The sequence below is a fragment of the Vulpes vulpes genome, chromosome 5 (assembly GCF_048418805.1).
Source record: "Vulpes vulpes isolate BD-2025 chromosome 5, VulVul3, whole genome shotgun sequence".
Taxonomy (NCBI): domain Eukaryota; kingdom Metazoa; phylum Chordata; class Mammalia; order Carnivora; family Canidae; genus Vulpes; species Vulpes vulpes.
This window is the reverse complement of record NC_132784.1, coordinates 67,018,637-67,042,340: the sequence shown is the minus strand read 5'-3', so window position 1 is coordinate 67,042,340 and position 23,704 is coordinate 67,018,637. Positions and strand designations below refer to the sequence as shown.

Below are 23,704 nucleotides of genomic sequence, written 5' to 3'. Positions count from 1 at the left end.
CCCCCAGTGCAGGAATGTCTGCAGTGTTAAATAGAGAGTGTGCAACAGCAGTGATAGGCAGGCCTGCGGCACGGGCCCACCCTCGGTCTGCAGGGCTGTGCAAGTTTCAGGGGCTCCTGCAGATTTCCACCCAAGTATGTCTACCCCCTCCCTCCCCGGGGCAATCAGTGAGCTTCCTTATTTCAGGCAACCCCTGCTGTTCAGTGATGGGTTCCTCATCAGGCACCAGGCTCTTGTAATTCACTGTGGGGCTGGGGTGGCTGTCTCAAAGACACCTTCAAACCTTGCCATCAGCCTCAGAAACCTGGACAGTCAGCATTCAGGGTGGGTGCAGCCTGCCCTGAGCAGAAACCAGGACACTGGGGTTCTAGCTCTGGTTCTGCTCACACAGTACCTGGCACAAGCCTCTCAACCAGCCTATGCTTCTGTTTTCTTACCTGTAAAATGGGTACAACCACACTCATCACAGGGGAGCAGAATCAGTGATCAGAAAATCAAATTCTCTCTGTCACACAGGGCAGCCCTATCACCCGGTGCATCACTGGAGACAGCTAACACAACCACTCCCCTCCAGCTGTACAGAGTCTAGACTTGTGTGCCCTGCCCCTGCTGGCAGGTGACTTGGAATAAGGTATTTTTCTCTTTTTACCTAATCCCAGGATGTTGGGGGTGGCCTGTGAGGGGTCCCACAATAATGCCCAGCACATGGTAGGTGCCCAGGATCATATGGAGATTATGTGTGTAGCCCTGGAATCTGAGCAATGCTCTGTGACCTCAGGGAAAACCAATGACCTCCCTGGGCCCTAGCTTCTCCATCAGGGAAAACCTACACCATGTTAGGGTCCTGGCCCAGGGCTTAGCTGGGCCCCAGCTCTTGTAGGTGTGCAGAAACAGCTGTCACCAAGGCTTTGGCCGACATGCCTAGAGCAATGGCACAGGGTGAAAGGGGACAGCTCCTGGGAGAAGACAAGGCTGGATGGGCAGCCAGGGCTGTGTGCACACTTCCTGTGGGGCCTTGGGACTTGCAGGTCAGAGGGAACGGTGCAGTAGGGGCTGAGAGACAGCCAGTATCTCAGCTGCAGGAGGCCCCAGCCCAGCAGGACCCCACCTGGCTCTCACCCAGCATGTCGGACGACTCGATCATGTTGGTGTCCAGGTCCGTCCAGTAGAGACGCTGGTCAGCGTAGTCGATGGTGAGGTCGTTGGCCCGACCCACCTTGTCCACCAGCGTCATGCAGTTGGTCCCATCCATGAAGGCCCGCACGATCCTGGGTTTCCCACCCCACTCAGTCCAGTAGATGTAGCTGGAAGACACAGGGAGGGCAGGGCGGGCTCAGGAGCATCCACTCATTACAGGGCAGGAGGACACGACCACCACCATCTCCTCGGCGTGGCTCTCTCCATCCTGGAGAAAGCCACATCGGCGATATCCCTCCAGGAAGTAGGAACAGGGCAACACCCTGGGAGCCCCCCACAACCCTAACATCCCTCAGGTGCATCACTGCGATGCCTCCTACCTCCTGGATTCCCACAGCAGTTCACCTGCAGGGTAAGTACGAACATATCTGTTTACAGACACAAGCCGGGTGCTCAGCTGGGGTGACCATGTAATAGAATGCCCAGGTGGGATAAGCTGGACAGGATGCCAGGGTGACGGGGAAGCCAGGATGAATGTGGGCAAATCAAGATATACAAGATATCCCCTTACTCAAAGAGGGCAGAAGATAAGAATCTGAGGCCAGTGAGCACTACCGGGCCAGGATCCAAACTCAGCTTTCCTGCTTCCAACGGGTCCTCCTTCTTTGTTCTTCAGCAGCTCCAAAAAAAGGAACCCCGTTCCAGAATTGTGTGCATTTTCCTTGCCCTTTGGCTAAAATTGGGCCTTTCCCTCTACTCTGCCATCCTAAAATCTTCCTTTCCTAACTAGCTGCCTGCGAAGACAGGCAGGGCTTAGGGAAAGCTGTACACATCACTGATGTTAGGGGGCAAGCGCTGTGTCTGTGGCACAGAAAGCTCTGGTGCAGAGGAGACTCCATCCCGGCCCCTCTGGACACCCTGCCCAGGGCAGGGCCCCCCGGCCACCTACAGATAAAAGCAGGTACCTGGCAAAGCAGGTGACACCCTGCCTAAGAGGCCTGTGAGGAGCCCTTTCTGAGCACTCTGGAATCCAAGTGGGGCGAGGAAGGAGCCCAGCTCTGCTCTCCCCAGTTACGTGACCCTCAGGAAGTCACTCAGCTTCCCTGAGCCTCAGTTTCCACATCTGTGAAATAAAGTAGATTCCTCCTCATGTCCCACTGGCCCCAGCCACCTCAAAGCTAGTGGTGGTCACCAGGGCTAGTAGTGGTCACTAGGGCGCTAATCACAGAGGGCCAGCTGGGTAGCCACCCCCCTCGGCCTAGGGTTGTCATACACTGGCTAATGTACAGAAGTGGGAGGGGGGCAGGGACACGTATGACAAAAACAGCTCTTACCCTTGGGTGGGGTCCAGGGCCAGTGACCTTGGGTTGTCCAAGTCCCTCCACACCAGGACCTGCCGGAACTGTCCATCCAACCGGGCCACTTCGATCCTGTTGGTCCCAGTGTCTGCCCAATAGAGGTTCTTGCCCACCCAGTCAACGGCCATGCCTTCCGGGTAGTCGAGGCCAAACTCGATCACGTGCTCCACGGAGCTCCCGTTCATGAAAGCTCGGCTGATGGTCTGGGAGCAGGGGGCAGGGGCCACGGGTTAGGAGTCAGCATTTCTGCAGACCTCTAACCACAAGATGCTCGGTCACTTGGAGCAGCTACTGACCACATCTGGGGCCAGATCGCCAACATTTGACAGTTTTTTTAAAAAATGCTTGATATACAGCAAGACACACTTTTTTAGGAGAAAAATGATTTGGCAAGAGTTAAGCACTTATATTTATATATGTATATCACATAGAGATAAGTCTTTTCATCCAGTAATCTGTGATGTGAAGTTTTATCCAAGGGAATAAAAATGCAAAAGATGAGACACTACTAAAGCAACACAGAGGTGCTCATGACCATGATAAGGTTTAGAGCGGGGGAGACTGGAAGGGAACAGTTACACAAAATGGGGAATATCTGTGCAGTGGAACACTTCACACATCTAAAGACTTGTATTAAAGAGTTTGTAACAGGGGCGCCTGGGTGGCTCAGTCAGTTAAGTGTCTGCCTTTGGCTCAGGTTGTGATCCTGGGGTCCTAGGATCAAGCCCCTGGTCAGGCTCCCTGCTCAGCAGACAGCCTGCTTCTCCCTTTGCCCCTCCCCCTCCCCCTGCTCACTCATGCACATGCTCTCTCTCTCTCTCAAATAAATAAATAAATCTTTAAAAAAAGAAAAAGAAAAAGAGATCCTAACAGCTTAATCAATTACCTCTTATAATGTTAAGTTAAAAAAAAAAAAAACGAGGATACAGAATCCTCTATAGCACCTACTGGTAAATGTCAGGAACATTAACATCAGAACTACCCTAAAATGCTGGCTGGGGGGTTATGAGTGAATCTCATTTTTTTATTTTAATTTTCTTCTGCATACTTTTCTATTGCTCTCTTTCTCTAGTGAGCTCCCATGAAGTTTTAGAATCAGAAAGATCGGAGAGCTGTGTAATATAATCGATAGAATAAAAGATCAAGGGCCACGCAGAAATGTTGCAACTACCCAACCTAGTGGCACAAATGCAGCTGTAAACAACCCATAAACAAATGGGCATCGCTGTGTTCTTTTTTTTTTTTAATAAATTTTTTTAAGCATTTTTTTTTTTAAGATTTTATTCATTTATTTATGAGAGACATAGAGAGAGAGAGAGGCAGAGACACAGGCAGAGGGAGAAGCAGGCTCCATGCACCGGGAGACCGACGTGGGACTCGATCCCGGGTCTCCAGGATCACGCCCTGGGCCAAAGGCAGGCGCCAAACCGCTGAGCCACCCAGGGATCCCCAAATGGGCATCGCTGTGTTCTAATAAAACTTTATTTACAAAACCAGGAGGCCAGCCCAGGAACGAGTTTGCCAAATCCTGCTTTACAAGATGAAAAGGCCCTTCCACGTGTTCACGTATATTCACACCATGCATAAAGATAGCATTTGCTAAGCAGGTGGGCACCTGCTGAGGGTGTGAATCCAAAGACAGTGTCAACTTACCACAAATGTTTCACAGATACACAGTCTAGAAAAGCCCATCTGTGTGTCTACTGGATCTGCTTGTTACAATCGTTCACGTTAGTTTATTAAAAGAGCTCACTAATACTTTGTCATAGATCAAATTACAATAAATATTACAGCTCTTTTTAAAAAAAATTTTTAATAGGCTCCATGCTGGGCATGGAGCCCAATGTGGGGCTTGAACTCACAACCCTGAGATAAGACCTGAGCTGAGATCAAGAGTCAGACACCTAACCGACTAAGCCACCCAGGCACCCCTAAATATTACAGCTCTTTTAAAAAGAACATAAACGCCTTTGAGGTGGTGCTGTCACAGGCAAAGCTGCATGCATAGGACACTTGGAAGACTGTACCTTCAGGCTGACATCCGTCCAGTAGATGTGATTGTTGGACACATCAAAGTCTAGCGCAGAGGCCTCCTTGACGCCCGTGAGCGGGATGGCCACGTCATTGTTGTTGGTCTCAAGGGAGATCCTGTGGATGGCAGCTCTGCTGGTGAACACCAGGAAGGCCTCAGGGACGATGCAGGTCTTCATGTCACTCAGTAGCTCTAGGCCGATGGGGCAGCCGCACTTGGTCGCGTGAGGCGTAAAGAAGCAGAGGTGGCTGCACCCCCCATTCTTGTCCGCACACGGGTTGGTTCCTAGAAGTAAGCATACTAGTTCTAAACCTTGGCAGTCCAGCAGAGAGAGGCGTGCATCGATCCACAATCACGCACGGCTTTGCCTCAGCCACACATCACATGAGGATACCAGTGGGGATGATGGAAACCGAGGTCCTCCCCCAGGACAGGGAAGGGCAGTGGCAATGACAAAGTGGTAGCTCTGGGCCCAGTGCGACCCAGTGCATCTGAACTCACTCTGTCTGCCCAGCAGCCTGAGAGGTGGAAGCCATTCCCACCCTTTTTCCAGTCTCGGAAACTGAAGCTCAGAGAGTCTGATGAAGGTGACGTAGGCCAGAAGTAGCACAGATGGAAGAATGTCACATGACAGGACAAGTCACACACCCCCAAATTCACCCCAGGCCTGGACTCCAGGCCTGCTGTTTGGACTGACCACCTGCATGGCCCATCCACTGCACCAGTTCTCTGCAGCCTCACAAACCCAGATTCACCCAGGACCGCCAAAGGGGTCTCTTCTTTATTAAAGCAGAGTACTTAGGGTGTTCATTTATTTTTGGCCAGCTTGTTAATCTCACTTACCTACTGAGGTGCTATTAAAATTGGCTTTAATTTAGTGTTAAGTATTTCAGCTAAAAAAAGAATCCTTTCCCCCATCTCTCTCAGGAAATCCTGAGATGAGAGAGAGAGATGAACCCAATTTCTCAACTTTAAAGCACACCCGACAGACACATCTTTTTTCTCCTGTCGGTTTTACTTTTTGTTTTTTTTTTAAACAATAACTCACAGACAGGCCTCGCCTTCCATGGTAGACAATCAACATGTTCTGAAAGGCGACTGTTAAACTAAGTTTATCAGTCAGTCCCATCACCTCTTTATCAGGAACCTAGGCCACTGGAAGGGAAGGCCCATTCCAGTGACACAGAAGCACCAGCTGCTCTCGGGTCACCCCACACCACCTCACTCCTAGGCCTTTGCTCAGCTGCCCCTCTGCCAGGCAAACCTTGCCCCCACCTGCTCTCTGAATTCTAAGCTCAAGTGACCTCCCTTATGCTTTTTTTTTTTTTTTTAAGATTTTATTTATTTATTTGAGAGAAAGAGCAAGAGAGCACAAGCAGGGGGAACTGCAGAGGGAGAGGGAGAAGCAGACTCTCTGTTGAACAGGGAGCCCAACCCAGGGCTTGATCCTAGAACCTTGGGATCGTGACCTGGGTCAAAGGCAGACACTTAACCGACTGAGCCACCCAGGCACCCCTAGTGTCCCAGCTACAGTCACTGCCTGGCAGTAGAGCTAAGGAGTGTCTCACCCTCTTGAGGACAAGCTCTGCATCTTCTCTGCTCATTCATTCATTATTCATTCATTCATCCAGCAAAGGTCTGTTGAGTACCTCTGACATGCAGGTACTGTACTAGGTGCAGAGACCTCAGGTGGGAACAGAGGCCCTGCCCACATGGAGCCCATAGCCCTGCTTCCAAACTCCCCTACCACACCTGGATGCTACTGTCTCCAGTGTAGCCTAATGACTTGCATTTGGAATCCTTTTTCATAAAGAGACAAATCACGTAAAGGGAACCTTTTGCAGATCCTGGCTTTCAGATAAAAGGTGTGTATTTGGGGCACCTGGGTGGCTTAGTTGGTCAAAGGTCTGACTTCAGCTCGGGTCATGATCTCGGGCCTGAGATCAGGTTCCACACTGGGCTCCATGCTCAGTAGGTAGTCGGCTTCTCCTTCTACCTCTGTCCCTCCCTCCCCTTATGCTCTCTCTGTCTCTCTCAAACGAATAAATAAAATCTTTTAAAAAAGCATGTATTTGAAGGTCCAGCCTGGACACCGTGGCTGCCCCGCAAGGAGGAGGCTGAGGCAGACTTGGGTGAGTCCTGAGCTTGGCCACACATCAGCCATGTGGTGGTGCCTCCTTCCTTCCCAGTGTAAACGGGGCAATACTATAATTAGTGCACAGGGTTGCTTCAGGCACAAAGGCACTTAGCCAGAGCCTGGCACACAGCAGGCACTTGATAAACATTAGCCATTATTATAATAATTATCACCAGCAGTGCCTATCCACAACCAGTAGCGAGTCAACATTCCTGGCCGAGGTACCATGTGCATTCCCACTTGTCCTTAACCAGGTCCTGCCATATCCTGTCCTGCCAGTTTCCAGGGTGAGTGCCTGTATGAAGGGCCGCCCCGAGCCCACAGCCCTTTCCTGGTGCCAGTCAGTGTGGCTCACCCGTGGCTGGAGGCCCAACAGACTCACCAACAACCTTGGCCACATTCACGGCCTTGAGCCCCATCAGGTCGGGCAGCTGGTCGATGATGACATCGCGGCTGGCCTTGACCTTGTGCACGCGCTCAATACTGCGCCGCTGCCAGTCAGTCCAGTAGATGAAGTCCCCCAGCAGCGTGAACCCAAAAATGTGTGGTAGCTTGTCCTCTAGGAGAGTCCGTCTCTTTGTCCCGTCAACGTTGATCACCTGCAGGACGGCAGACACGGGTATGAAGCAGCCTCGGTCCTGAGCCAGAAGGAAGTGGGCTCAGCTAGTGGGGTGCACAGCTCTGTCTGCAGCCTGCGAGGCTACGATACAAAGCCAAGGGCTGTGGCTCACTGGCAGAGCTGGACGGATGACATCTTCCGAGCTGCGGCTGGCTCGGGGCTCTCCCCGCAGCCTCCCCTACCTGGGTACTGACACTGTGCTGAAAGGGCCAGGCGGGGCAGATGGGCGTCTCCACCCTTCCTGTTGCTGATTGCCGGACAATGGCCACCTGCAGTCCCAAGGCATGGGTCTCAGACCCGGGGCAGCCTCTGATAGCAACGTCCGCCTGCATGCAGCACCAGAAGGCATCAAATCACACTCTTGGTACACACTTGCATTTCCGGAGGCTGGCCTGCGAACATGCTGTGGGCCCTGGGCCAGACCTCCCACTGGCCTGGGGACCAAGGTCTTGCTTGGTCAGGACCAAACGAACTCTGAGGGCACTTCTGGCCCTTAGCCTGAGCCCGTAACTCTAAGACGCTTTCCACCCCCCACACGCCAGTGGTCATTTATTCTGAGATAGAAAAGCTAAGTCTTCTTCTTGAAGAATCAGTGCTGATGAAAAGCATTAGCCACAAAAGCCACAAAGGAGAAAACTGCTGTCAGACATCAAAACGCCTTAACCAACTGAAACACACATACGGGGTAAGATGGGATTCTGATGACAGATGATCCTGTAGCAGCTTCTGTTGAAAGGAAGACTCGATAAAACACATCGAGATTCCCAGGCTCTCGGGCCAGGATGAAAGCGACATGACGAGTCCCAACAGGCCTCCTGCAGCCAGATTATGTTTCCAGCTCGTCAGAAAAGCTACAGACCCTCTGCTTTGCAGGTGGTGAGAACAGAAGACAGATAAAATTCATGCCGAACAGAAGAGGCTTGGGTCCTCTGCTGTAGGACAGCACAGGACAAAACTGCTAGGTCAACCGGGAGGGGTGGGCAGCTCTGGGCTGACCCAGCAAGCCCCCACTCCCAAAGGACCTGAGTTTGCCCACCTGTAACTGAGAGGAGCAGCTGATGTCATCCAGGAAACTTCACCAAAGACAGAACACCACCCAGGCCCCAATCTGAGGCAATTCAGCCAGCAATGAGGGGCCCTGGCCCAGGTATGGGTCCTGAAAGCAGCTCCCCCGGCAGGTGTGGTTCCAACACACAGCCCAGGTGAGAACACGGGATTAGGGGATGCCCTTGGACGGTGAGCCGGGGAGCTGCCAGCCTCACCTGGAGGGAGGAGCTCAGGTTGTACCAATTTCTGTGAGGATCTGGGCACCATTCCCGGCCGGCCCCTCTGGCTAGCAGTAAATGGCAGGTGACAGACCACCTCTGCAAACGGCTTGGGCGCTGGCTCCCATTCTATCCCCCTGCCAACGGGAAGGCACATAAAGATGAAAACTAGAACACAAGGAATTCCTCAGAGAACACTCAGCACAAAACTTGCCCCTGGGAGGGGTCACATTGGGGCTCATGGCCATGGAGGTGAGGCTAGGAGGAGAGAAAGACAGTGTGTCCAGGAGCACGTCTCATCAGGGCAGGGATCAAGCAAGGCCTGGGGACTCCTGCTCCCCCCTCGGCTCAGGATAACTGGGGGGGGGGGGGGCAGAGGGTGGTCTGTACATGTAACCGTATACAAAGAAAATTGTCCACATCTAGAAAAAAGACTCAGCTTTAATACACCAAAATGTCAATATCATCTCTGTATGAGATTTTCCTCTTCCTTCACTATTTCCATATTTTCTCAATTTCCTTTAATAGCTGAATTCCAGACATAAATAAATACACATTTCTATTGAACTGAGAAAAGGAAGTACCTTTTTCCTGGCTCAGGAACAATGAGAATGAGTCCACGGAGGACATGGGGCCAACGGGGGAGGGTGGGGGGGACGGCCAGCATCACCTCCTCTCTCCACCCCTGCCCCCTCCTTGTTGCCCACCTGTGCTGGTCACCTTCCACCAATTACAGAACCCACGAAGCTCCCATGGGAACCCATGGGCTCTCCATCAAGACTCTTAACACTTGAGAAAAATAAATGAGCCCAAAGTGGTTTTCTTTTAAAGATTTTATTTATTTCAGAGAGAGAGAGAGAGAGAATAGGGAGCAGGGAGCAGAGGGAGATGGAGAAGCAGACTCTCTGCTGAGCTGGAAGCCCTACATTGGACTCTATCCCAGGACCCCGAGATCATGATCTGAGCTTAACTGACCGAGCCACTCAGGCACCCCCCAAAATGGTTTCCTGTGGCAGCTTTTAGCACCTCTTGAGCAAATCCAGCCCATCTGTAAAAGTAACTCTGCTGGACCGGGCCTTTCCTCAGTCCTGGAGCACCAGTGGGGCCTGTCTACAGGGAGCACACATATTTCAACATTCCAGCTTTCCTGGAGCCCTGAGAAGAGCCAAGGGTAAGGAGACGAGACCCAGGGCACATATCCCTCTGACCCCTGAGGGGATAACACATCCAAAAAGAATTCAGCAATAACAGAATAAAATCTAAACATCCAAGAATGTTGAAGCCAACGGGAGAGCATGGGAGACAGACTTTCCAGGTCAGGAGCTGGCAAACTTTTCCTGCAGCAGATCATAAATATTTCCAGCTTGGTGGCCATATGGTCCTTTCAGCGCAAGAGCAACCACAGACAGCGTATGTAAGTGAACAAACAGGGCTATGCTCCAACAGAACATCATTTGTGCAAAACAAAACAAAACAAAATTTTGTGGATCATGAAATTCGAATGTCATGTAATTTATACACATCATGAAATACTACTTTTCATTTTTTTCCCAATCATTTGAAAGTTAAGAATTTAAGAGTGGTACAAAAACAGGCAATTGGGTCACAGGCTGTAGATTCTAACCCCTGCTCTAGAACAGAAACACCTGTGCATTTGATCTTCAGGAAAGGAACCACCTCTCCAAGAACTTATGCCAAAGGCGATCACATCAGATGCCGAACATGCCCAGAGTCTTGCTCTCTCTGACCTCTGGCTTCTGTCCTCTTGGCTTGGCCAACTCTGCACTCCATGCCCAGATCTGGGGTCAGAGAGGGGGTGGCTGAGATGTGGGACAAGCAGAGCAGATGCCTACAGATCCCAAAGAAGCCCACTCTCAGCTGAGCTTTGAGCGGCTGAACCCATGGGGGTCTGGAGGGAGGCCCACACAATGGTGGACCCCAGAAAGTCACCATGCAAAGAGATACAAGACCAAGACCAACCCTTTGAAAATACATTTTTAAAGGGAAAAGACTTCTATTTTCTGATGCAGTAATTGTCACAGTTGGGGATGCCTGGGTGGATCAGCGGTTGAGCACCTGCCTTCAGCCAAGGGCGTGATGCTGGCGTCCCAGGATCAAGTCCCACATCGGGCTCCCTGCATGGAGCCTGCTTCTCTCTCTGCCTATGTCTCTGCCTTTCTCTATCTCTATGTGTCTCTCATGAATAAATAGATAAAATCTTAAAAAAAAATAATTATCACAGTTGGACATAAGCATCAAATTAAAACTGCCCTGGTTATTTTGTTCTACATAATAAAAGAAGATCTTAAACACACAATTGCATGCACATGCGCAGGGCTCATGTTCTAATGTCCTCCCTGGGGACGAAGGACACACAGCCATCAGGCCTTGCAACCATTACTCTTGTGCCAAGTATTTACTCTGGGCATACCATAAATCCCCTCCATTGACCTAGGACATGTGAGGAACAGGGACATAGATATATTTTTAGTTTCTCAGGCTGTGACTTATCCTCAGCCCGCCCACCAGCCAGCCCCACCAGGTGTGTGGATCAGATCCTCGGATCCTCCATCTGAGAGCCTACCCCAACGGCAGATGTCAAGGGCAGGAGATGCAAGCTCCCACTGTCCTGGCCAGAGTGAGACAGCAGGGTGCCTCAAAGAGCCCAGATGATCTACGGGGGTTGGGGTGGGGGCCCCAGCAGGTCCACCATAAGCCCACACACTGGTGATACTTCCTGCCGCAGGGAGCCTGTGTTGGCCTGCAATACCTCTGCTTGGTCTGTCTTGGAGTCCAGACAATCCAGAGGGAAACAGCTGAGGAGGAAGCTTTAGAAAGACAGCTCAAGACTTCAAAGGGGCAAGACCAGTCCCAGTTTTGATGCAGTAACAGCTGAAACCACCCTCCATGGACACGTATCGCGGTGTGTGTGTCTGGCTGTTTAAATGCTTTCTTTGCCTGTTTGAGCGTCACTCATGGGCACAATTCTTCCCTCTACTCTAGAAACAGAGGCAACAGAATCTGCACAAATAAGGCAGAGAAGACAGGGCTTCAGAACAAACGCGGCTGGAAACATAGCTGAGGCGCCGTCGGGGGAGCCTGGATGTCACCCCCTAACCACGGTGCCCCGTCGCCTCTCCTGAGCATCCTTCTAGAGCACGGCCCGCCTCCAAAGTGCTACAACTGTCAGGTCACTCCGTGTCCATCTCCCCTCTAGAACATCTGCCCCACCAGGGCACAGGGCTGTCCCTTGGTGCTCCTCCAGCACGAGGCAGTGTCTGTGGATGTTGGAGAATGAACAGGGGTGTGGAGGGGGTTGGGGGGCATGACAAGAGCTCTGTTCAGGGGCCTGCTGAGCAGCCGTGGGAAAGGGGGACCTGCTCAGAAGGGGACAAGAGGAGGGGGCCCAGCAAGGGGCAAGTGGGAGCGACAGAGAGTGTGGGAGGGAACAGAGGAGGGACATGGGAGAGGGCACTCCCGATACAGACCCGGTGTGTCTTGAGTCTCCACCCATGGTCAGCACGGAGACCCTGACTCAAGCTGGGCCCAATAGAGCTCCCGTCTGCTTTGGGAGACAAGGCTTGCTCACAAACTAGGGAAGGGGTGAAAATAATGATGCTGATCAACTGGGTGACGGGCACTGAGGAGGGCCCATGATGTGATGAGCACTGGGTGTTATACTCTATGTTGGCAAATTGAATTTAAATGAAATTTTAAAAAATTAATAACGACAATGCAGATGATCTGGTGACTAAGCCAGAGCATGGGCACTGGACGGGTTTCAAAGGTGCTGCGGCTTCCAGTTGTGAAGTGCCGTCCCCACGCCTGAGACCTGGGGGCGGCTGGGACAGGTGCAGCTGCCTGGGGGAGGCCCCACGTGGGGCTGTCACGAGCCTGGTGTCTGCCAAGCAGCATGGACAGAGGGAGAAAGGACGTGGCATCTGCCAAAAACAGAGAGAGAAGCGCAGGGCCCCAGTGGCCACTGGTCAGAGCCAGCTTAGGGAGACAGTGAGTCCCAGCTGCTTTCATGAATCAGGCTGACCTTTGGGACACAAGACCTAAGACTGCAGGAGGGGCTCCTCAGCCCCCACCCATCCCACGTGGCTCCAGCCTGCTTGTGCTGGGGGAGGTCGGGGCTGCCTCCCAGCATAAGCCTGGAGGGAGCGTCCTGAGGCCACCGCCACAGGGGGAGCCACCCTGCGACTCCCATGATGGCAGCTCGCTGGACAGCTGAGGGACTGCCCCAGGGCTGGCCTGAACCCCATGTCCAGACAGCTGTCACCAACAGGGCCAGCAATTTGGCCTGTTCTGTAAGATGCATCTACGTGCCACTAATGCCATCCAGATGCAACCCTGTTTCACACGTCCGGCCTTTCCAGACCTTCACTCTCCTGGTTAGCCACAGCTGCTCTATGAAGTCCTTCTTGGGGGCCCGGTGGGCAGAACACAGGAGACTGATCACCTCTTCAAAGGGAAAGCCAGTTTATCACCATCTAAAGTACCTTTCTTCCAGCGCCTTCTCTCTGCATTCAGAGCCAGGCCATGCACATAATGAGGCCGCATGGAATCCGTTCTCCCCGTCAAAGGCAGCCGCGTGAGGTAAGCCCAAGGCCAGTGCTGGGGCTCCTTAGCATCTGGCCTGGCCATTCCATTGTCACTGGGCATAATTTCTTGGAGACATTACCACTGCCAGAAGCATGTCCTGTTGCTGACCTAAGCTGGTTTCTGCCTCCCCTGACCACCCCTCCCACCTGGAAACTGAAAAGTAAACACAGCCCCTGGTTCCTCAGCTGTTCCCCCTGAAGCCCTCAGGATCCTCTGTGACCTCTGGCAGGGGCTTCTGCACCCAAGCTGGTGGCCTGATCCAAAGATCTGTCCTGAGGGGCACACCAGAGGAACATCTGTTGGGCATACCTGCCAAGGTGGCCACAGCACTGGGAACAGCGCTGGCACTCACCAGGTGCTCGTGGCAAACCCTGGGACCTGAGAGTAAGGAGTTCACAGCAGGAACATGCAGACACATCCCCTAGCATGGTTGGGCCACCTCCAAAACATTCACCCCTGTGTCTGGGGTATTTCACCACTGAAAAGAACACTAGAGCCAGAGGAGCCAGCACGACCAGAAAGCACCCGTGACTCACCTGGGGCATCTCCCACTGGCGGGATAAGACTCCCTGAGTTTATGTGGAGGATGGTCTCCATGTCTGTCTGTGCATGTCAGTAGCCTCCCTAGGGGCAGGGGTTGAGGGGTATCCTGCACAAACCCCGCAGCTAGGGTCAGGCCTGGATGTGTGGGAGGCAGCAGCAACAGTTTCCACCGGGGTCAGCATTCCCACAGTGTGTGCCACCAGAGCCACAGCAGGGAAAGAAAGGGACCCTCGATCACACAGTTTGAGAACACTTAACGTGCCTCATCCCCTCAGAGCAGCTCAGCTTATGTGAGCATGTGAAAAGCTCCCACAAGAGGAGTCCTACAGGGAAGTTGCCGCATGTTTCCTGATTCTGCTTGACCCAAGATTCTCAAACACTTCTAACTCTGCAGCCCTTTCTCTTTATGCTTTCTGGTGATTAGCTCCAAATGAATAGATGTAACAGGACTGTGGTGCACATTCCTGGTTTGCTGGCGCAGCCACTGCGTAGGTGAAGCCTCTTCCCTCACTCCGGGCCTTCCCTCACCCTCATGCCACTGTGCTGGCACCATCCTAGTTCCTCCATTGGTTACCCTTGAAATCGTGCTCCTACCTCACCCCAGCCTCACGCCTCCTAACTTCCGTCCTTTCTATTTAGTGGTTACCACAGGGTATAACGTTTGGATTCTGAACGGAAGCCTGACAGTGTCTTTGGGTTCTGTCTGTGGATTGAGTCTAAGAGCAGAAAATAAAAAACCACCCACTTGCTACATGACCCCGAGCAAGGTACCATCCCCCTGGACCTCGGTTCCTGGTCCACAAACAGGGACCATGTCACATACTATTGTGGGGCGAACACATGAAAGGTGCTGAACATCAGGAAATGCAAATCAAACCACAGCCAGCATGGCCACAATGATAAAGGACATGGAATGTTACAGCAGGTGAGGCTATGCTGAGAGTAGAACACACCTATGCTGCTAGCGAGAGTGCCAATCGATGTAGACCGTGGACTAGTCTGACTGTTCTCAGTAAATCATGACCCAGCAATTCTGCTCCTCAGTATGTACTCAAGAGAATTAACAACAGGCGCTCAAACAAAATGTGCACACAGTGCTCTTCCCAGCACTGCTCACAGCAGCCAAAAGGGGGAAACAACCCAAAAGTCCATCAACAGATGAGTGGATGACCTGTGGTCTGTCCATCCAACCAGTGTTATTCTGCTGTAAAAAGGAGGCAGAGACAGGTGCCACGGTGTGGATGAATCCTGAAGACATCATGCTGCATGAAGAAGCCTGGCACAACAGGCTGTATACTAGATGACATCCGGAACAGGCAACCCCAGAGGGACCGACAGGATATCTGTGGATGCTAGGGGCTGGGGAGGGGAGACTGGGGACTGGCTGCTTAATGCATATGGTGTCCCAGGGGATGAAGACATTCTGGAACTAGGTAGCAGTGATGGTTGCTGTGGTTCAGTGCTGTGAATGTATGAGAGGCCACTGAATGCTCAGCACACTTTAAAATGGTTAAGATGGCCACCGTAGATCACATGTATTTCACCGCAGCAGACAACACTCTGCCGTGGAAGCACACAGAGCCATGCCTGTAACGTGTCCAGTGGTGTGAGCTGGAAACACGAATCCCCAGCCTGCTCCCAGGGGTGGGTGGGGTCCCTGGAGACGAAGCCTCCTCTGCTGACTGTACCAGAATCAAGGGTCTCAGCTTCAGGCTCAGAGGCCCAAAAGAAACTCCCTTTTGCAACAAGATTGTTTGTAGGGAATTTGACAGGAAATGGCCACTCTGGCAGCAACTTGTTGGGGAGAGGCATCCACCCAACCCTGAGTCCCCTTCACATTCCTGCTCGGAAGCATGGCTGGAAACCCTGAGACACATTGGGATCCTCACTCCCTGCAAGCTGCCTGGTAGGGGGCTCCCCATGAAGCCGAGAGAGGAGAGACAGTGACTCCTAGGTGGTGATGCCGATAAATAGTGATATGACCAGAAACACGAGAATGATGCAAATGTGACCAGAACCGAGGGAGGTGTCCTCACTGAGGACAGGAATGAATGTTGGAGTCTCCCCTCCACAGTGACAGACCTAGCTACCATATCAAGAGCACCTCAAAAAAAAATACACCCATGAGCAAAAACCAAGTTGCCAAAGAACACATTCAGACACCACTTAAATCAATCATGTAGAACCATTCACAGTAAGACTGTTCAGGGAAACACCCATGTAGTCAAAGAAAATGTCTTGGGAATGCAACACCAAATTCAGGACAGTGGTCACCTCTGGCTTCAACTATGTTGATGAGATTTTATGTCTTGAGCTGGGTGGTGGGCATGTGCACATTATTTTTCATTAAGATGTTGTATTTTGAGGGGTACCTGGGTGACTAAGTTTAAGCCCCCAACTCTTGATTTTGGCTCACGTCATGATCTCAGGATCCTGAGATCAAGCCCTGCATCCGGCTCTGTGCTCAGCGGGGAGTCTGCTTGAGGATTCTCTCTCTCCCCGCCTCTCTCTACACCCCCCACTTTCTCTCCCCCTCTCTAAAATAAATTGATTTATTAACTAAAAAAAAGACTTTTGTGGGACACCTGGGTGGCTCAGTCAGTTGAGCGTCTGCTTTTGGCTCAGGTCATGATCCTCGGGTCCTGGGATCCAGGACCTGCTCAGCAGGGAACCTCCTTCTCCTTCTCCCTCTACCTCTATCTCTGCCTGCCACTCTGCCTACTTGTGCTCTCTCTCTGTCAAATAAATAAAGTCTGGGTTTTTTTTTCTTAAGATTTTTATTTGTTTATTCATGAGAGACACAGAGAGGCAGAGACATAGGCAGAGGGAGAGGTAGGTTCCCTGTGAGAAGCCTGATGTGGTACTTGATCCCAGGACCCTGGGATCATGATCCTAGCCAAAGGCAGATGCTCAACCACTAGCCACCGAAGTGCCCAAATAAATAAACTCTTTAAGAAAAAAAAGATTTTGTATTTTGAAATAGTCTTAAGATTCACAAGAAGTCACTCAAGTGTCTCCCGTGTGCTCTTCACCCAGCTTCCCTGGGGTAACACCTCACATCACTACAGTATATCCTACAATGGCATTAACTTGGCTACACATATCCTTAAAGGCCTCTTACATGTCAGAAATGTATCATAACAAATTATTTTATCAAGGATCCTATTTGGTCAAATATCAGAGCACAAAGGCTCAGTTGGTTAAGCGTCCCACTCTTGATTTTGGCTCAGGTCATGATCTCAGGGTCGTGAGATTGAGACCCGGATCAGGCTCTGTGCTAAATGTGGAGACTGCTTAAAATTCTTTTCCTCTCCCTCTCCCCACGGCTTGCACACACACACACATACACACACACACATGCACACACGCATGTTCTCTTTCTCTAAAAAAAATTAATAAAATCTTTAAAAAAAATAGCAGAGCACAAGCATCCATCTGATGCCCACCTGGTACACGTGATAGGCCACAGGGGCAGCCAGGCCTGGCTTCTGCCTAAAACAGTGCTCCAGGCCTGCCGGGCTCTGCCAGACTGCACAACCTATCTTAAACAGCTCCAGGAACCAACGCCCACTGGTGGGGATGACTCACCTCAATTTTGTCCGTCTTGGCATCTCCCCAGTACAGCTTTCCCTCCTGCAAGTCCAGGGCCAAACCGTTGGGCCAACCGAGGGACGTGTTCACCAGGATGTGCCGCTCCTGCCCATCTAGGTTGGCACACTCGATTTTGGGGTTTTCCCCCCAGTCCGTCCAGTACATGAGGCTGGAGAAGAAGCACATATCTGTTTGGCACTGTCTGTTTAGTCCCGGCTGCAACCCCAGGGCTGAGGACACCTTCCTCCCTGCCCCATGGCAGGTGCTCGAGAAGTGCTGGCTGGTGGACAGATGAGCGCCAAGCCCCCAGGCAGGAAGGACCAGGGGCCCCACAGGAGCAGCAGTGCCCACAGTGCAGGCCTAACTACACGGGTCCTTGATTTAGAGGGGGCTGCTGGGACTCCTCTCCCGGGCTGTAGGTTGGCAGACAGCAGACGCTCTGCTGAGAGAACCATGGGCTAGCGGGACTGAGCACCAGGATGAGGAAGAAGTGGATAGCCCCCATGTACAAGGCGCAGGCTCCACGGGCAGACAGGCCCAGAACCCCAGCTCTGGCAGCAGGCACCTCAACAGGTCACTGCATGCTCTGAGCCTCAGACCCAGGGAAATGAGAGAAGCAGCTGACACCCAGTGGGTGCTCTGTGGATGGCAGCCAGTTACCACGGTTACTATTACTGCAGCTTTGCTACTCCCCACAAGGCATGGCTCCCAGGGCTGCCTTCATGGGTTGCCCTCCATTTTGTCCTTGCAGCTCCTCCTCCAGGCCGTCTCTGGGACACTGTCCATATCCTGCACAGAGGGTGGGAGGCCTCCCTGCAGCCCTGGCTCCACCCACCAGGAGCTCCAGCTGTTCTTCCTCCCTCAGGGTCTGCCAGTTTCACATTGTTGGCCATGAACCCCCAGGAAGGGGGCTGCGACCCTGCCCTGAGCCGCTGAAATTCTCAGAAAGGCACCTACATCCACTCCCAAGCTATTGTCACAGAATCCTAAAATGGAAAATTGGAGCCAGGCTGCCAGATCCAATCCCAACCTCCTAGCTATGTGACCTTGGGCAAGTCCCTTAACCTCTCTGGACTTCAGCTTCCTCCACTGTACAACTGCTCTGACCTCATGGGGTGAGAGGAGGAGGTAAAGATTCACTGTGTGTAATGTGTTAAGAGGCCCAGACCATACATAGTAAGGACAAACCGTGATTAGCCTGGAAACCACCCTGGTGGACCATTCCATGGGAAGGGTGAGGCCCATGGGAAGAAATGACTTACCCAAGCTCAACAGGCCCTCTATACACATGCACAATAGCCTGTGTCAGAGCTCCTCAAAGTCTGGACCAGCAGCAATAGTATCACCAGGGAGCTCGTGAGAAATTCAAGTTCTCAGGCCCCACCCCAGACCTCTAGAATCAGAATTCCGCAAAGAAGGCCCAGCCACCTGCATTTTAACAAGCCCTCCTCCAAAGAATTCTGATGCCAGAGAAAGTTCCAGAACCACTTGTCTCACTTCTGGATGGCCTGGCTCCCAGTCCCCACCAGATGGGAGGTCCACCCACCCCCATCCTTACCCCATCACAGGGTGCAGCACGATGGCACGAGGCTCATCCAGGTCATCGGACACAAGGATCTTGCGGGAGGTGCCATTGAGACGGGTCACCTCGATGCGGTCGGTGCCTGTGTCCGTCCAGTAGAGATTTCGGGCCACCCAGTCAACGGCAATGCCGTCGGGGTCATTGATCTCGGTGTTGACCAGCGTCTGTGCACCTGATCCATCCAGGTAGGCCCTGCGGATAGCCCGCACCTCATCGTCTGTCCAGTAGACATAGCCCTCCAGTGGGTCGTAGTCGATGGCGATGGCGTGCCGGATGTCATCCACCTGCAGCACGATGTCAGTGAAGTCTGGTGTGTCCAGAGAGATCCGCCGCAGGTCCGTCCGCCGGGCCAGCAGCAGCACCTCCTCAGCCCCTGTGGATGCACAAGCAGTGGGGTCAGAGGCCTGCAGCAGGACAGCAGCCTGGGCCTGTGCTGAGACTGGCAGGGAGGGGCTCAGCCAGCCCTGGGGGCAGAGCTTCCTTGCAACAGCAGGTGACTTTGGGGAACACCTGCCGAGATCTTCCTATGCGGTCACTAGTGCATCCTCGTAAGGGCTCTGTGAGGCCAGCACAATTTGTACCATCATCTTACAGATGAGACGAGGTAGGCACAGAGAGGTCAAGCAACACAGCCACCTGACTTCAATCACTGTGGAAGAACTGCTTCACATGCAGTCCCCCTTCGCCCCTGCCAGCCCCTCTCCTGGCCACAAGCTAGATCCAAATACAAGTCCCACACAGACACTGGGCTCCAGACATCAACTGCCAGCCATACTTCTCAAAGCCCCCCTGGGCCCTGCCTTCCACATGCTCATCCTTCATGGCTCAGTTCAGTTACCACTTCTTCTCTGAGGCCCTACCCCTGCCCCGCTCACCCCCCAGGGCAGCTTCATGACACCTAAGCACACACATCATTGCAAAGTCCGATTCTTCCCCATGTGGCTCTCTCACTGACAAGGGTGAGCACCTGGGGCCTCGGCCACCCCAGCAGTATTAATATTTTGATTCTGTCCTGGACCCTCCCTGGGATTTGTCAGAACTTCCAGGACAAACAACACAGGGAAGCTCACAGTGCTCCCCAGCCTTGACCTGGACACCTCTGGAGGCTGCCGGGGTCAGGATGCGGCCCCTCCCCCAGAGCTGGGTCACTGTCCACTCACTCATTCTGGCCCTTTCTGGTCTCAATGACCCACAACCAAGATTAGGCCCAGAGACCACTTTGGGAACTTTGGGACCACTTGCCTGGTTTGGTGAAAGGCCCAGAATGGGAAGGACCTGCCTCAAGTCATGCAGCCACGCAGGATGGGGACAGGGCGGAACCAGCGGGGCACACTTATCAAACTCAGGCCCCCAGGCCCAGCCTCTGCAGCCAGCTGCCTGGTCAAGCCACAGCCCTCAAACAGCAGGCTGTCTCCTTCACCCAGTGCCAGCTTCTGGCCACAGCGGCAGAGCTCCCCGAAGCCTGGTGATTGTGGAATCCACCTGGGGTCCCTCACCTGGCATTCAAGTAAGGGTAGGACAAGGATCCTCTCTGTTGGGCTCCTAGACCTAGAGGTCATAATCTGATTCCTCCACTAGAGGGCGCACACACGACAGCAAAGGCTTTATGAGCCCAGGCTGGGAAACTGAGGCAGGCAGTCCTCAGAAGGTTCCCCAAGTACCTGACTACACTGGAAACCTCCAAGACCCAAGTTCAGATTTGGTCATGATCTGGTGTGTGCTGGAAGGAGGGGAGGGGAATTGTGAATTTCAACAAACTGTCTTCCTCTGGGCTCCATTCCCAAAATGTTCTATGGACATCTGCCCTGTCCTTCAAGACCCAGGTCACACACCTCCTTCTCCTCCAGGAAGCTGTTCCTGTGACACTCACCCCCATGGATTGGCTGACCACACACACACACACACACACACACACACACACACACACTACCTGCCCCTCTGCGTAGGCACCACACTTAACAGTTCGTTGGGATTCTGGCACATGCCCCCCTGGTCCTCTGCAGACCCAGAGCCACACCCAGAGCAGATGCTGACATCCTAAAACAAGCAGGGAGAACACAGGGCAGAAACTTCCTGGCCCTGCTCCCACTGTGTGACTTTGGACAGATCCCTAACCCTCCCTGGGCTTTGGTCTCCCCATTTATAATGAAGAATCAGCCCAACCTGATGGTGTCTGAGTTTCCATCCAGCTCTGACATCAAAGGAACCAAACTCCATGAAAGGCTCTGGCTTAATCTGCCACCATAGATGGAAGGAGGAAACCCCCCGACCCCACAGCATGGCCAGGAAGAACCCCGTCCAAGCGGGCATCTGCAGAACTGTACAAAGAGGCTGTCAGCCTCCCAAGCTGAGCCCAGGACAGCTCAGTCTGTGAAGCAGAAGGGTGTGTGTCGAACCCCACTTGACTTCAAGCAACCCTTCTTCCCCAGAGGAAACATTTGTCCCCAAGGAAAACCAATGTTCTGTCCCAAAACACATTAAAAAAAAAAAAGATTTTTATTTATTTACTTGAGAGAGAGCATGAACAGGAGGAGGGGCAGAGAGAGAGGGAGAGAGAATTGCAAGCCGACTCCATGCTGAGTGCAGAGCCTAACTCAGAGCTCAACCTCACGACCCTAAGATCATGACGTGAGCCAAAAATCACGAGTTGGACGCCTAACTGACTGAGCCACCCAGTGTGCCCCATAAAACACGTTCTGAGCTTGTTTCACCCAACCCTGTTCCTATGATCCTCCAGACACAATCACCTAGAATAGTATGATTCTCACACCAATCCCCAGAGGTATGATGATGCCCCATTTTACTGAGGACGACCCTGATGCACAGAGAGGTAAAGCTCCTGGCTCAAAGGCACACAGAAGTGAGAGGGAAAATAAGGTCCTGCAGACACTTGGATCTCTGGAGATGGCACACATTGGAAGCCCAGGGTTAAAGCACTGCCCCACTAGCTCGGTCACCCCACCAGTATCTCTGCAGGCAGCTACTTCACACCAGGCCCTGGACCAGGAAACTAGGGGTGGGGGTGGGCAAAACCAACACAGGATCGACACATGGTGCTCCTGGGATCGCAGGGCAGAGACCTTCAGTGAGGAAGACCACTAGTGAACAGGTACTAGGAGGAGAGCTGGGGTTACAGGTGGGCCTGCTAAGGGGGCCAGTGGAGACTGGGGCGGTTGGCTGCCAGCTTCAAGAACCTCAGATTCATGAGGCTGTGACCATGTAGTAGATCCCTGCAGAGTGTCCCCAGTGGGCTCAGAGCTGTCAAGTGTGTCTGGCCCCAGTTCTCTGTTAACCAGGTCAATGCAAAGCCCCCAGCACACCCCACTGTCAGGGAACCCCATTATCAGCATCCCTTAGAATTAAGTCTCTGTGGCTGAGGCAGTAATTGAATGCCAGGATAAATCTGTAGGTGATAATTGATTCCAATGGGGGTGTCTGACACCCCTTGAGCTGCAGAGCGTTTGAAGTTTTTATTTGAGCTTTGCCTAGAAGACCAGGACTTGTGGGCAAGAGCCACGGCCCAGCTCATTGCCTGAAGCGTAAAGGTGGTAAAGCACTGTGTCCAGGGCCAGGCCAGCAGGGGGTGGCCGCGGAGAGAGGAACCCAGAGAGGGAGAAGCCCTGGCCTGGGCTCCGCTGAATGCTTGCCGAGGCTGCGGCTCACAGGTGACCTCCAAGGTTGTTTGCAGTGAGGTCTGAGCAGCAGCCCCTGCCTTGGGCCACCTGGAGGGTGTAGGGCACTGTGCCTGGCCATGAAGAGGAGAAGCCAACCCCCTCCCTGGGGCCAGACCCAGATCCTGGGTAGGAGTTTGTTTAAACACCAGGGAAGTAAATTGTTTAGAAACTAACAGTTTGGCCAAATGGTTTTCTTTGGGGTTGTTTAAACAAATAGCCTGCCCCACAGCACTGCCAAGGAAAGTGAAACCTTCCCCTTGCTGGCTGGGCAGCAGTCCCCGGAGCCTCCTTCAGGCGGACTCCTGACCTCTCCCCTTCCTCCCTGCAAGCACACGCAGGAAAGAAGGGCAGCGCCCCTGTCCTGAGGCCAAGCGCGGGCGCGGAACACAGGCCAGGGCACAGCCTTCCTGGCAGCAGGCGTTCTCAAAACAAAAAAATCAGACCTGAGGGATGGCCCAATGTCATGGGCATGTCAAGCTCAACACCACCCCTCCCTGCCAACATCCCTGAGGAGCAAGCTGCCTTCCATCATGGGGCACTGTCCTGTGGGTCACACAGAGCAGGCAAGATGCAGGAAAAGGCTCCTGTAACACATCAGCACAAATGGGGGTTGGGGTGTGTGTGCTTATAATAACGGACTCTTTCACAGTTCTGGAGAATAGAAGTAAAAAATCCAGGTGCTAGCAGGGTCATGCTCCCTCTGAAGCCTCTGGGGGAGATTTCCTTGCCTCTTCCAGTTTCTGGCAGTTACCAACAAGCCCTGGATGCTCCTTGGCTTGTGGTTTCACCATTCCAACCTCTGTTTCTGTCTTCACACAGTCTCCTCCCCTATGTCTCTGTGTCTCAGTGTCCCTCTTATTAGGTCACCAGTGATTGGATTTAGGGCCCATCCTACACCAGTATGACCTCCTCTTAACTTGGTTACACACTGGCAAGGACCCTATTTCCAAGTTAGGTCACATGTATAGGTTCCGGGGATTCACCATGTCTTTTGGGGGGACATAATTCAATCCACAAGAGATGGGGAGTGGAGGTGAGAGGAAAGCTTCCATGGGAGGACAGGCAGGTCCAAGGGGTGGGGAGACTCCAGGCAGGAGGGACACTGTGCACCACACCGTGGAGGCCAGAGTGCACCGGGCCATTTCTGCAGCTGGGATGGGC

At 52.8% G+C, this 23,704-nt stretch overlaps 1 protein-coding gene across 5 annotated transcripts in view; it reads right to left on the bottom strand.

The window, feature by feature from the left end:
* Nucleotides 1-23,704, bottom strand: part of LRP5 (LDL receptor related protein 5) — a 108,778-nt gene that overhangs the window by 31,768 nt on the left and 53,306 nt on the right. For all 5 annotated transcript variants that reach the window (XM_072758565.1, XM_072758564.1, XM_072758567.1 and 2 more), the window contains 6 exons: nt 18,846-19,242; nt 17,285-17,456; nt 7,047-7,263; nt 4,523-4,812; nt 2,472-2,698; nt 1,120-1,304 (listed from right to left, as the gene is read on the bottom strand). In XM_072758565.1, the coding sequence (XP_072614666.1) occupies nt 1,120-1,304; nt 2,472-2,698; nt 4,523-4,812; nt 7,047-7,263; nt 17,285-17,456; nt 18,846-19,242 (1,488 nt within the window). The remainder of the gene's footprint in view (nt 1-1,119; nt 1,305-2,471; nt 2,699-4,522; nt 4,813-7,046; nt 7,264-17,284; nt 17,457-18,845; nt 19,243-23,704) is intronic.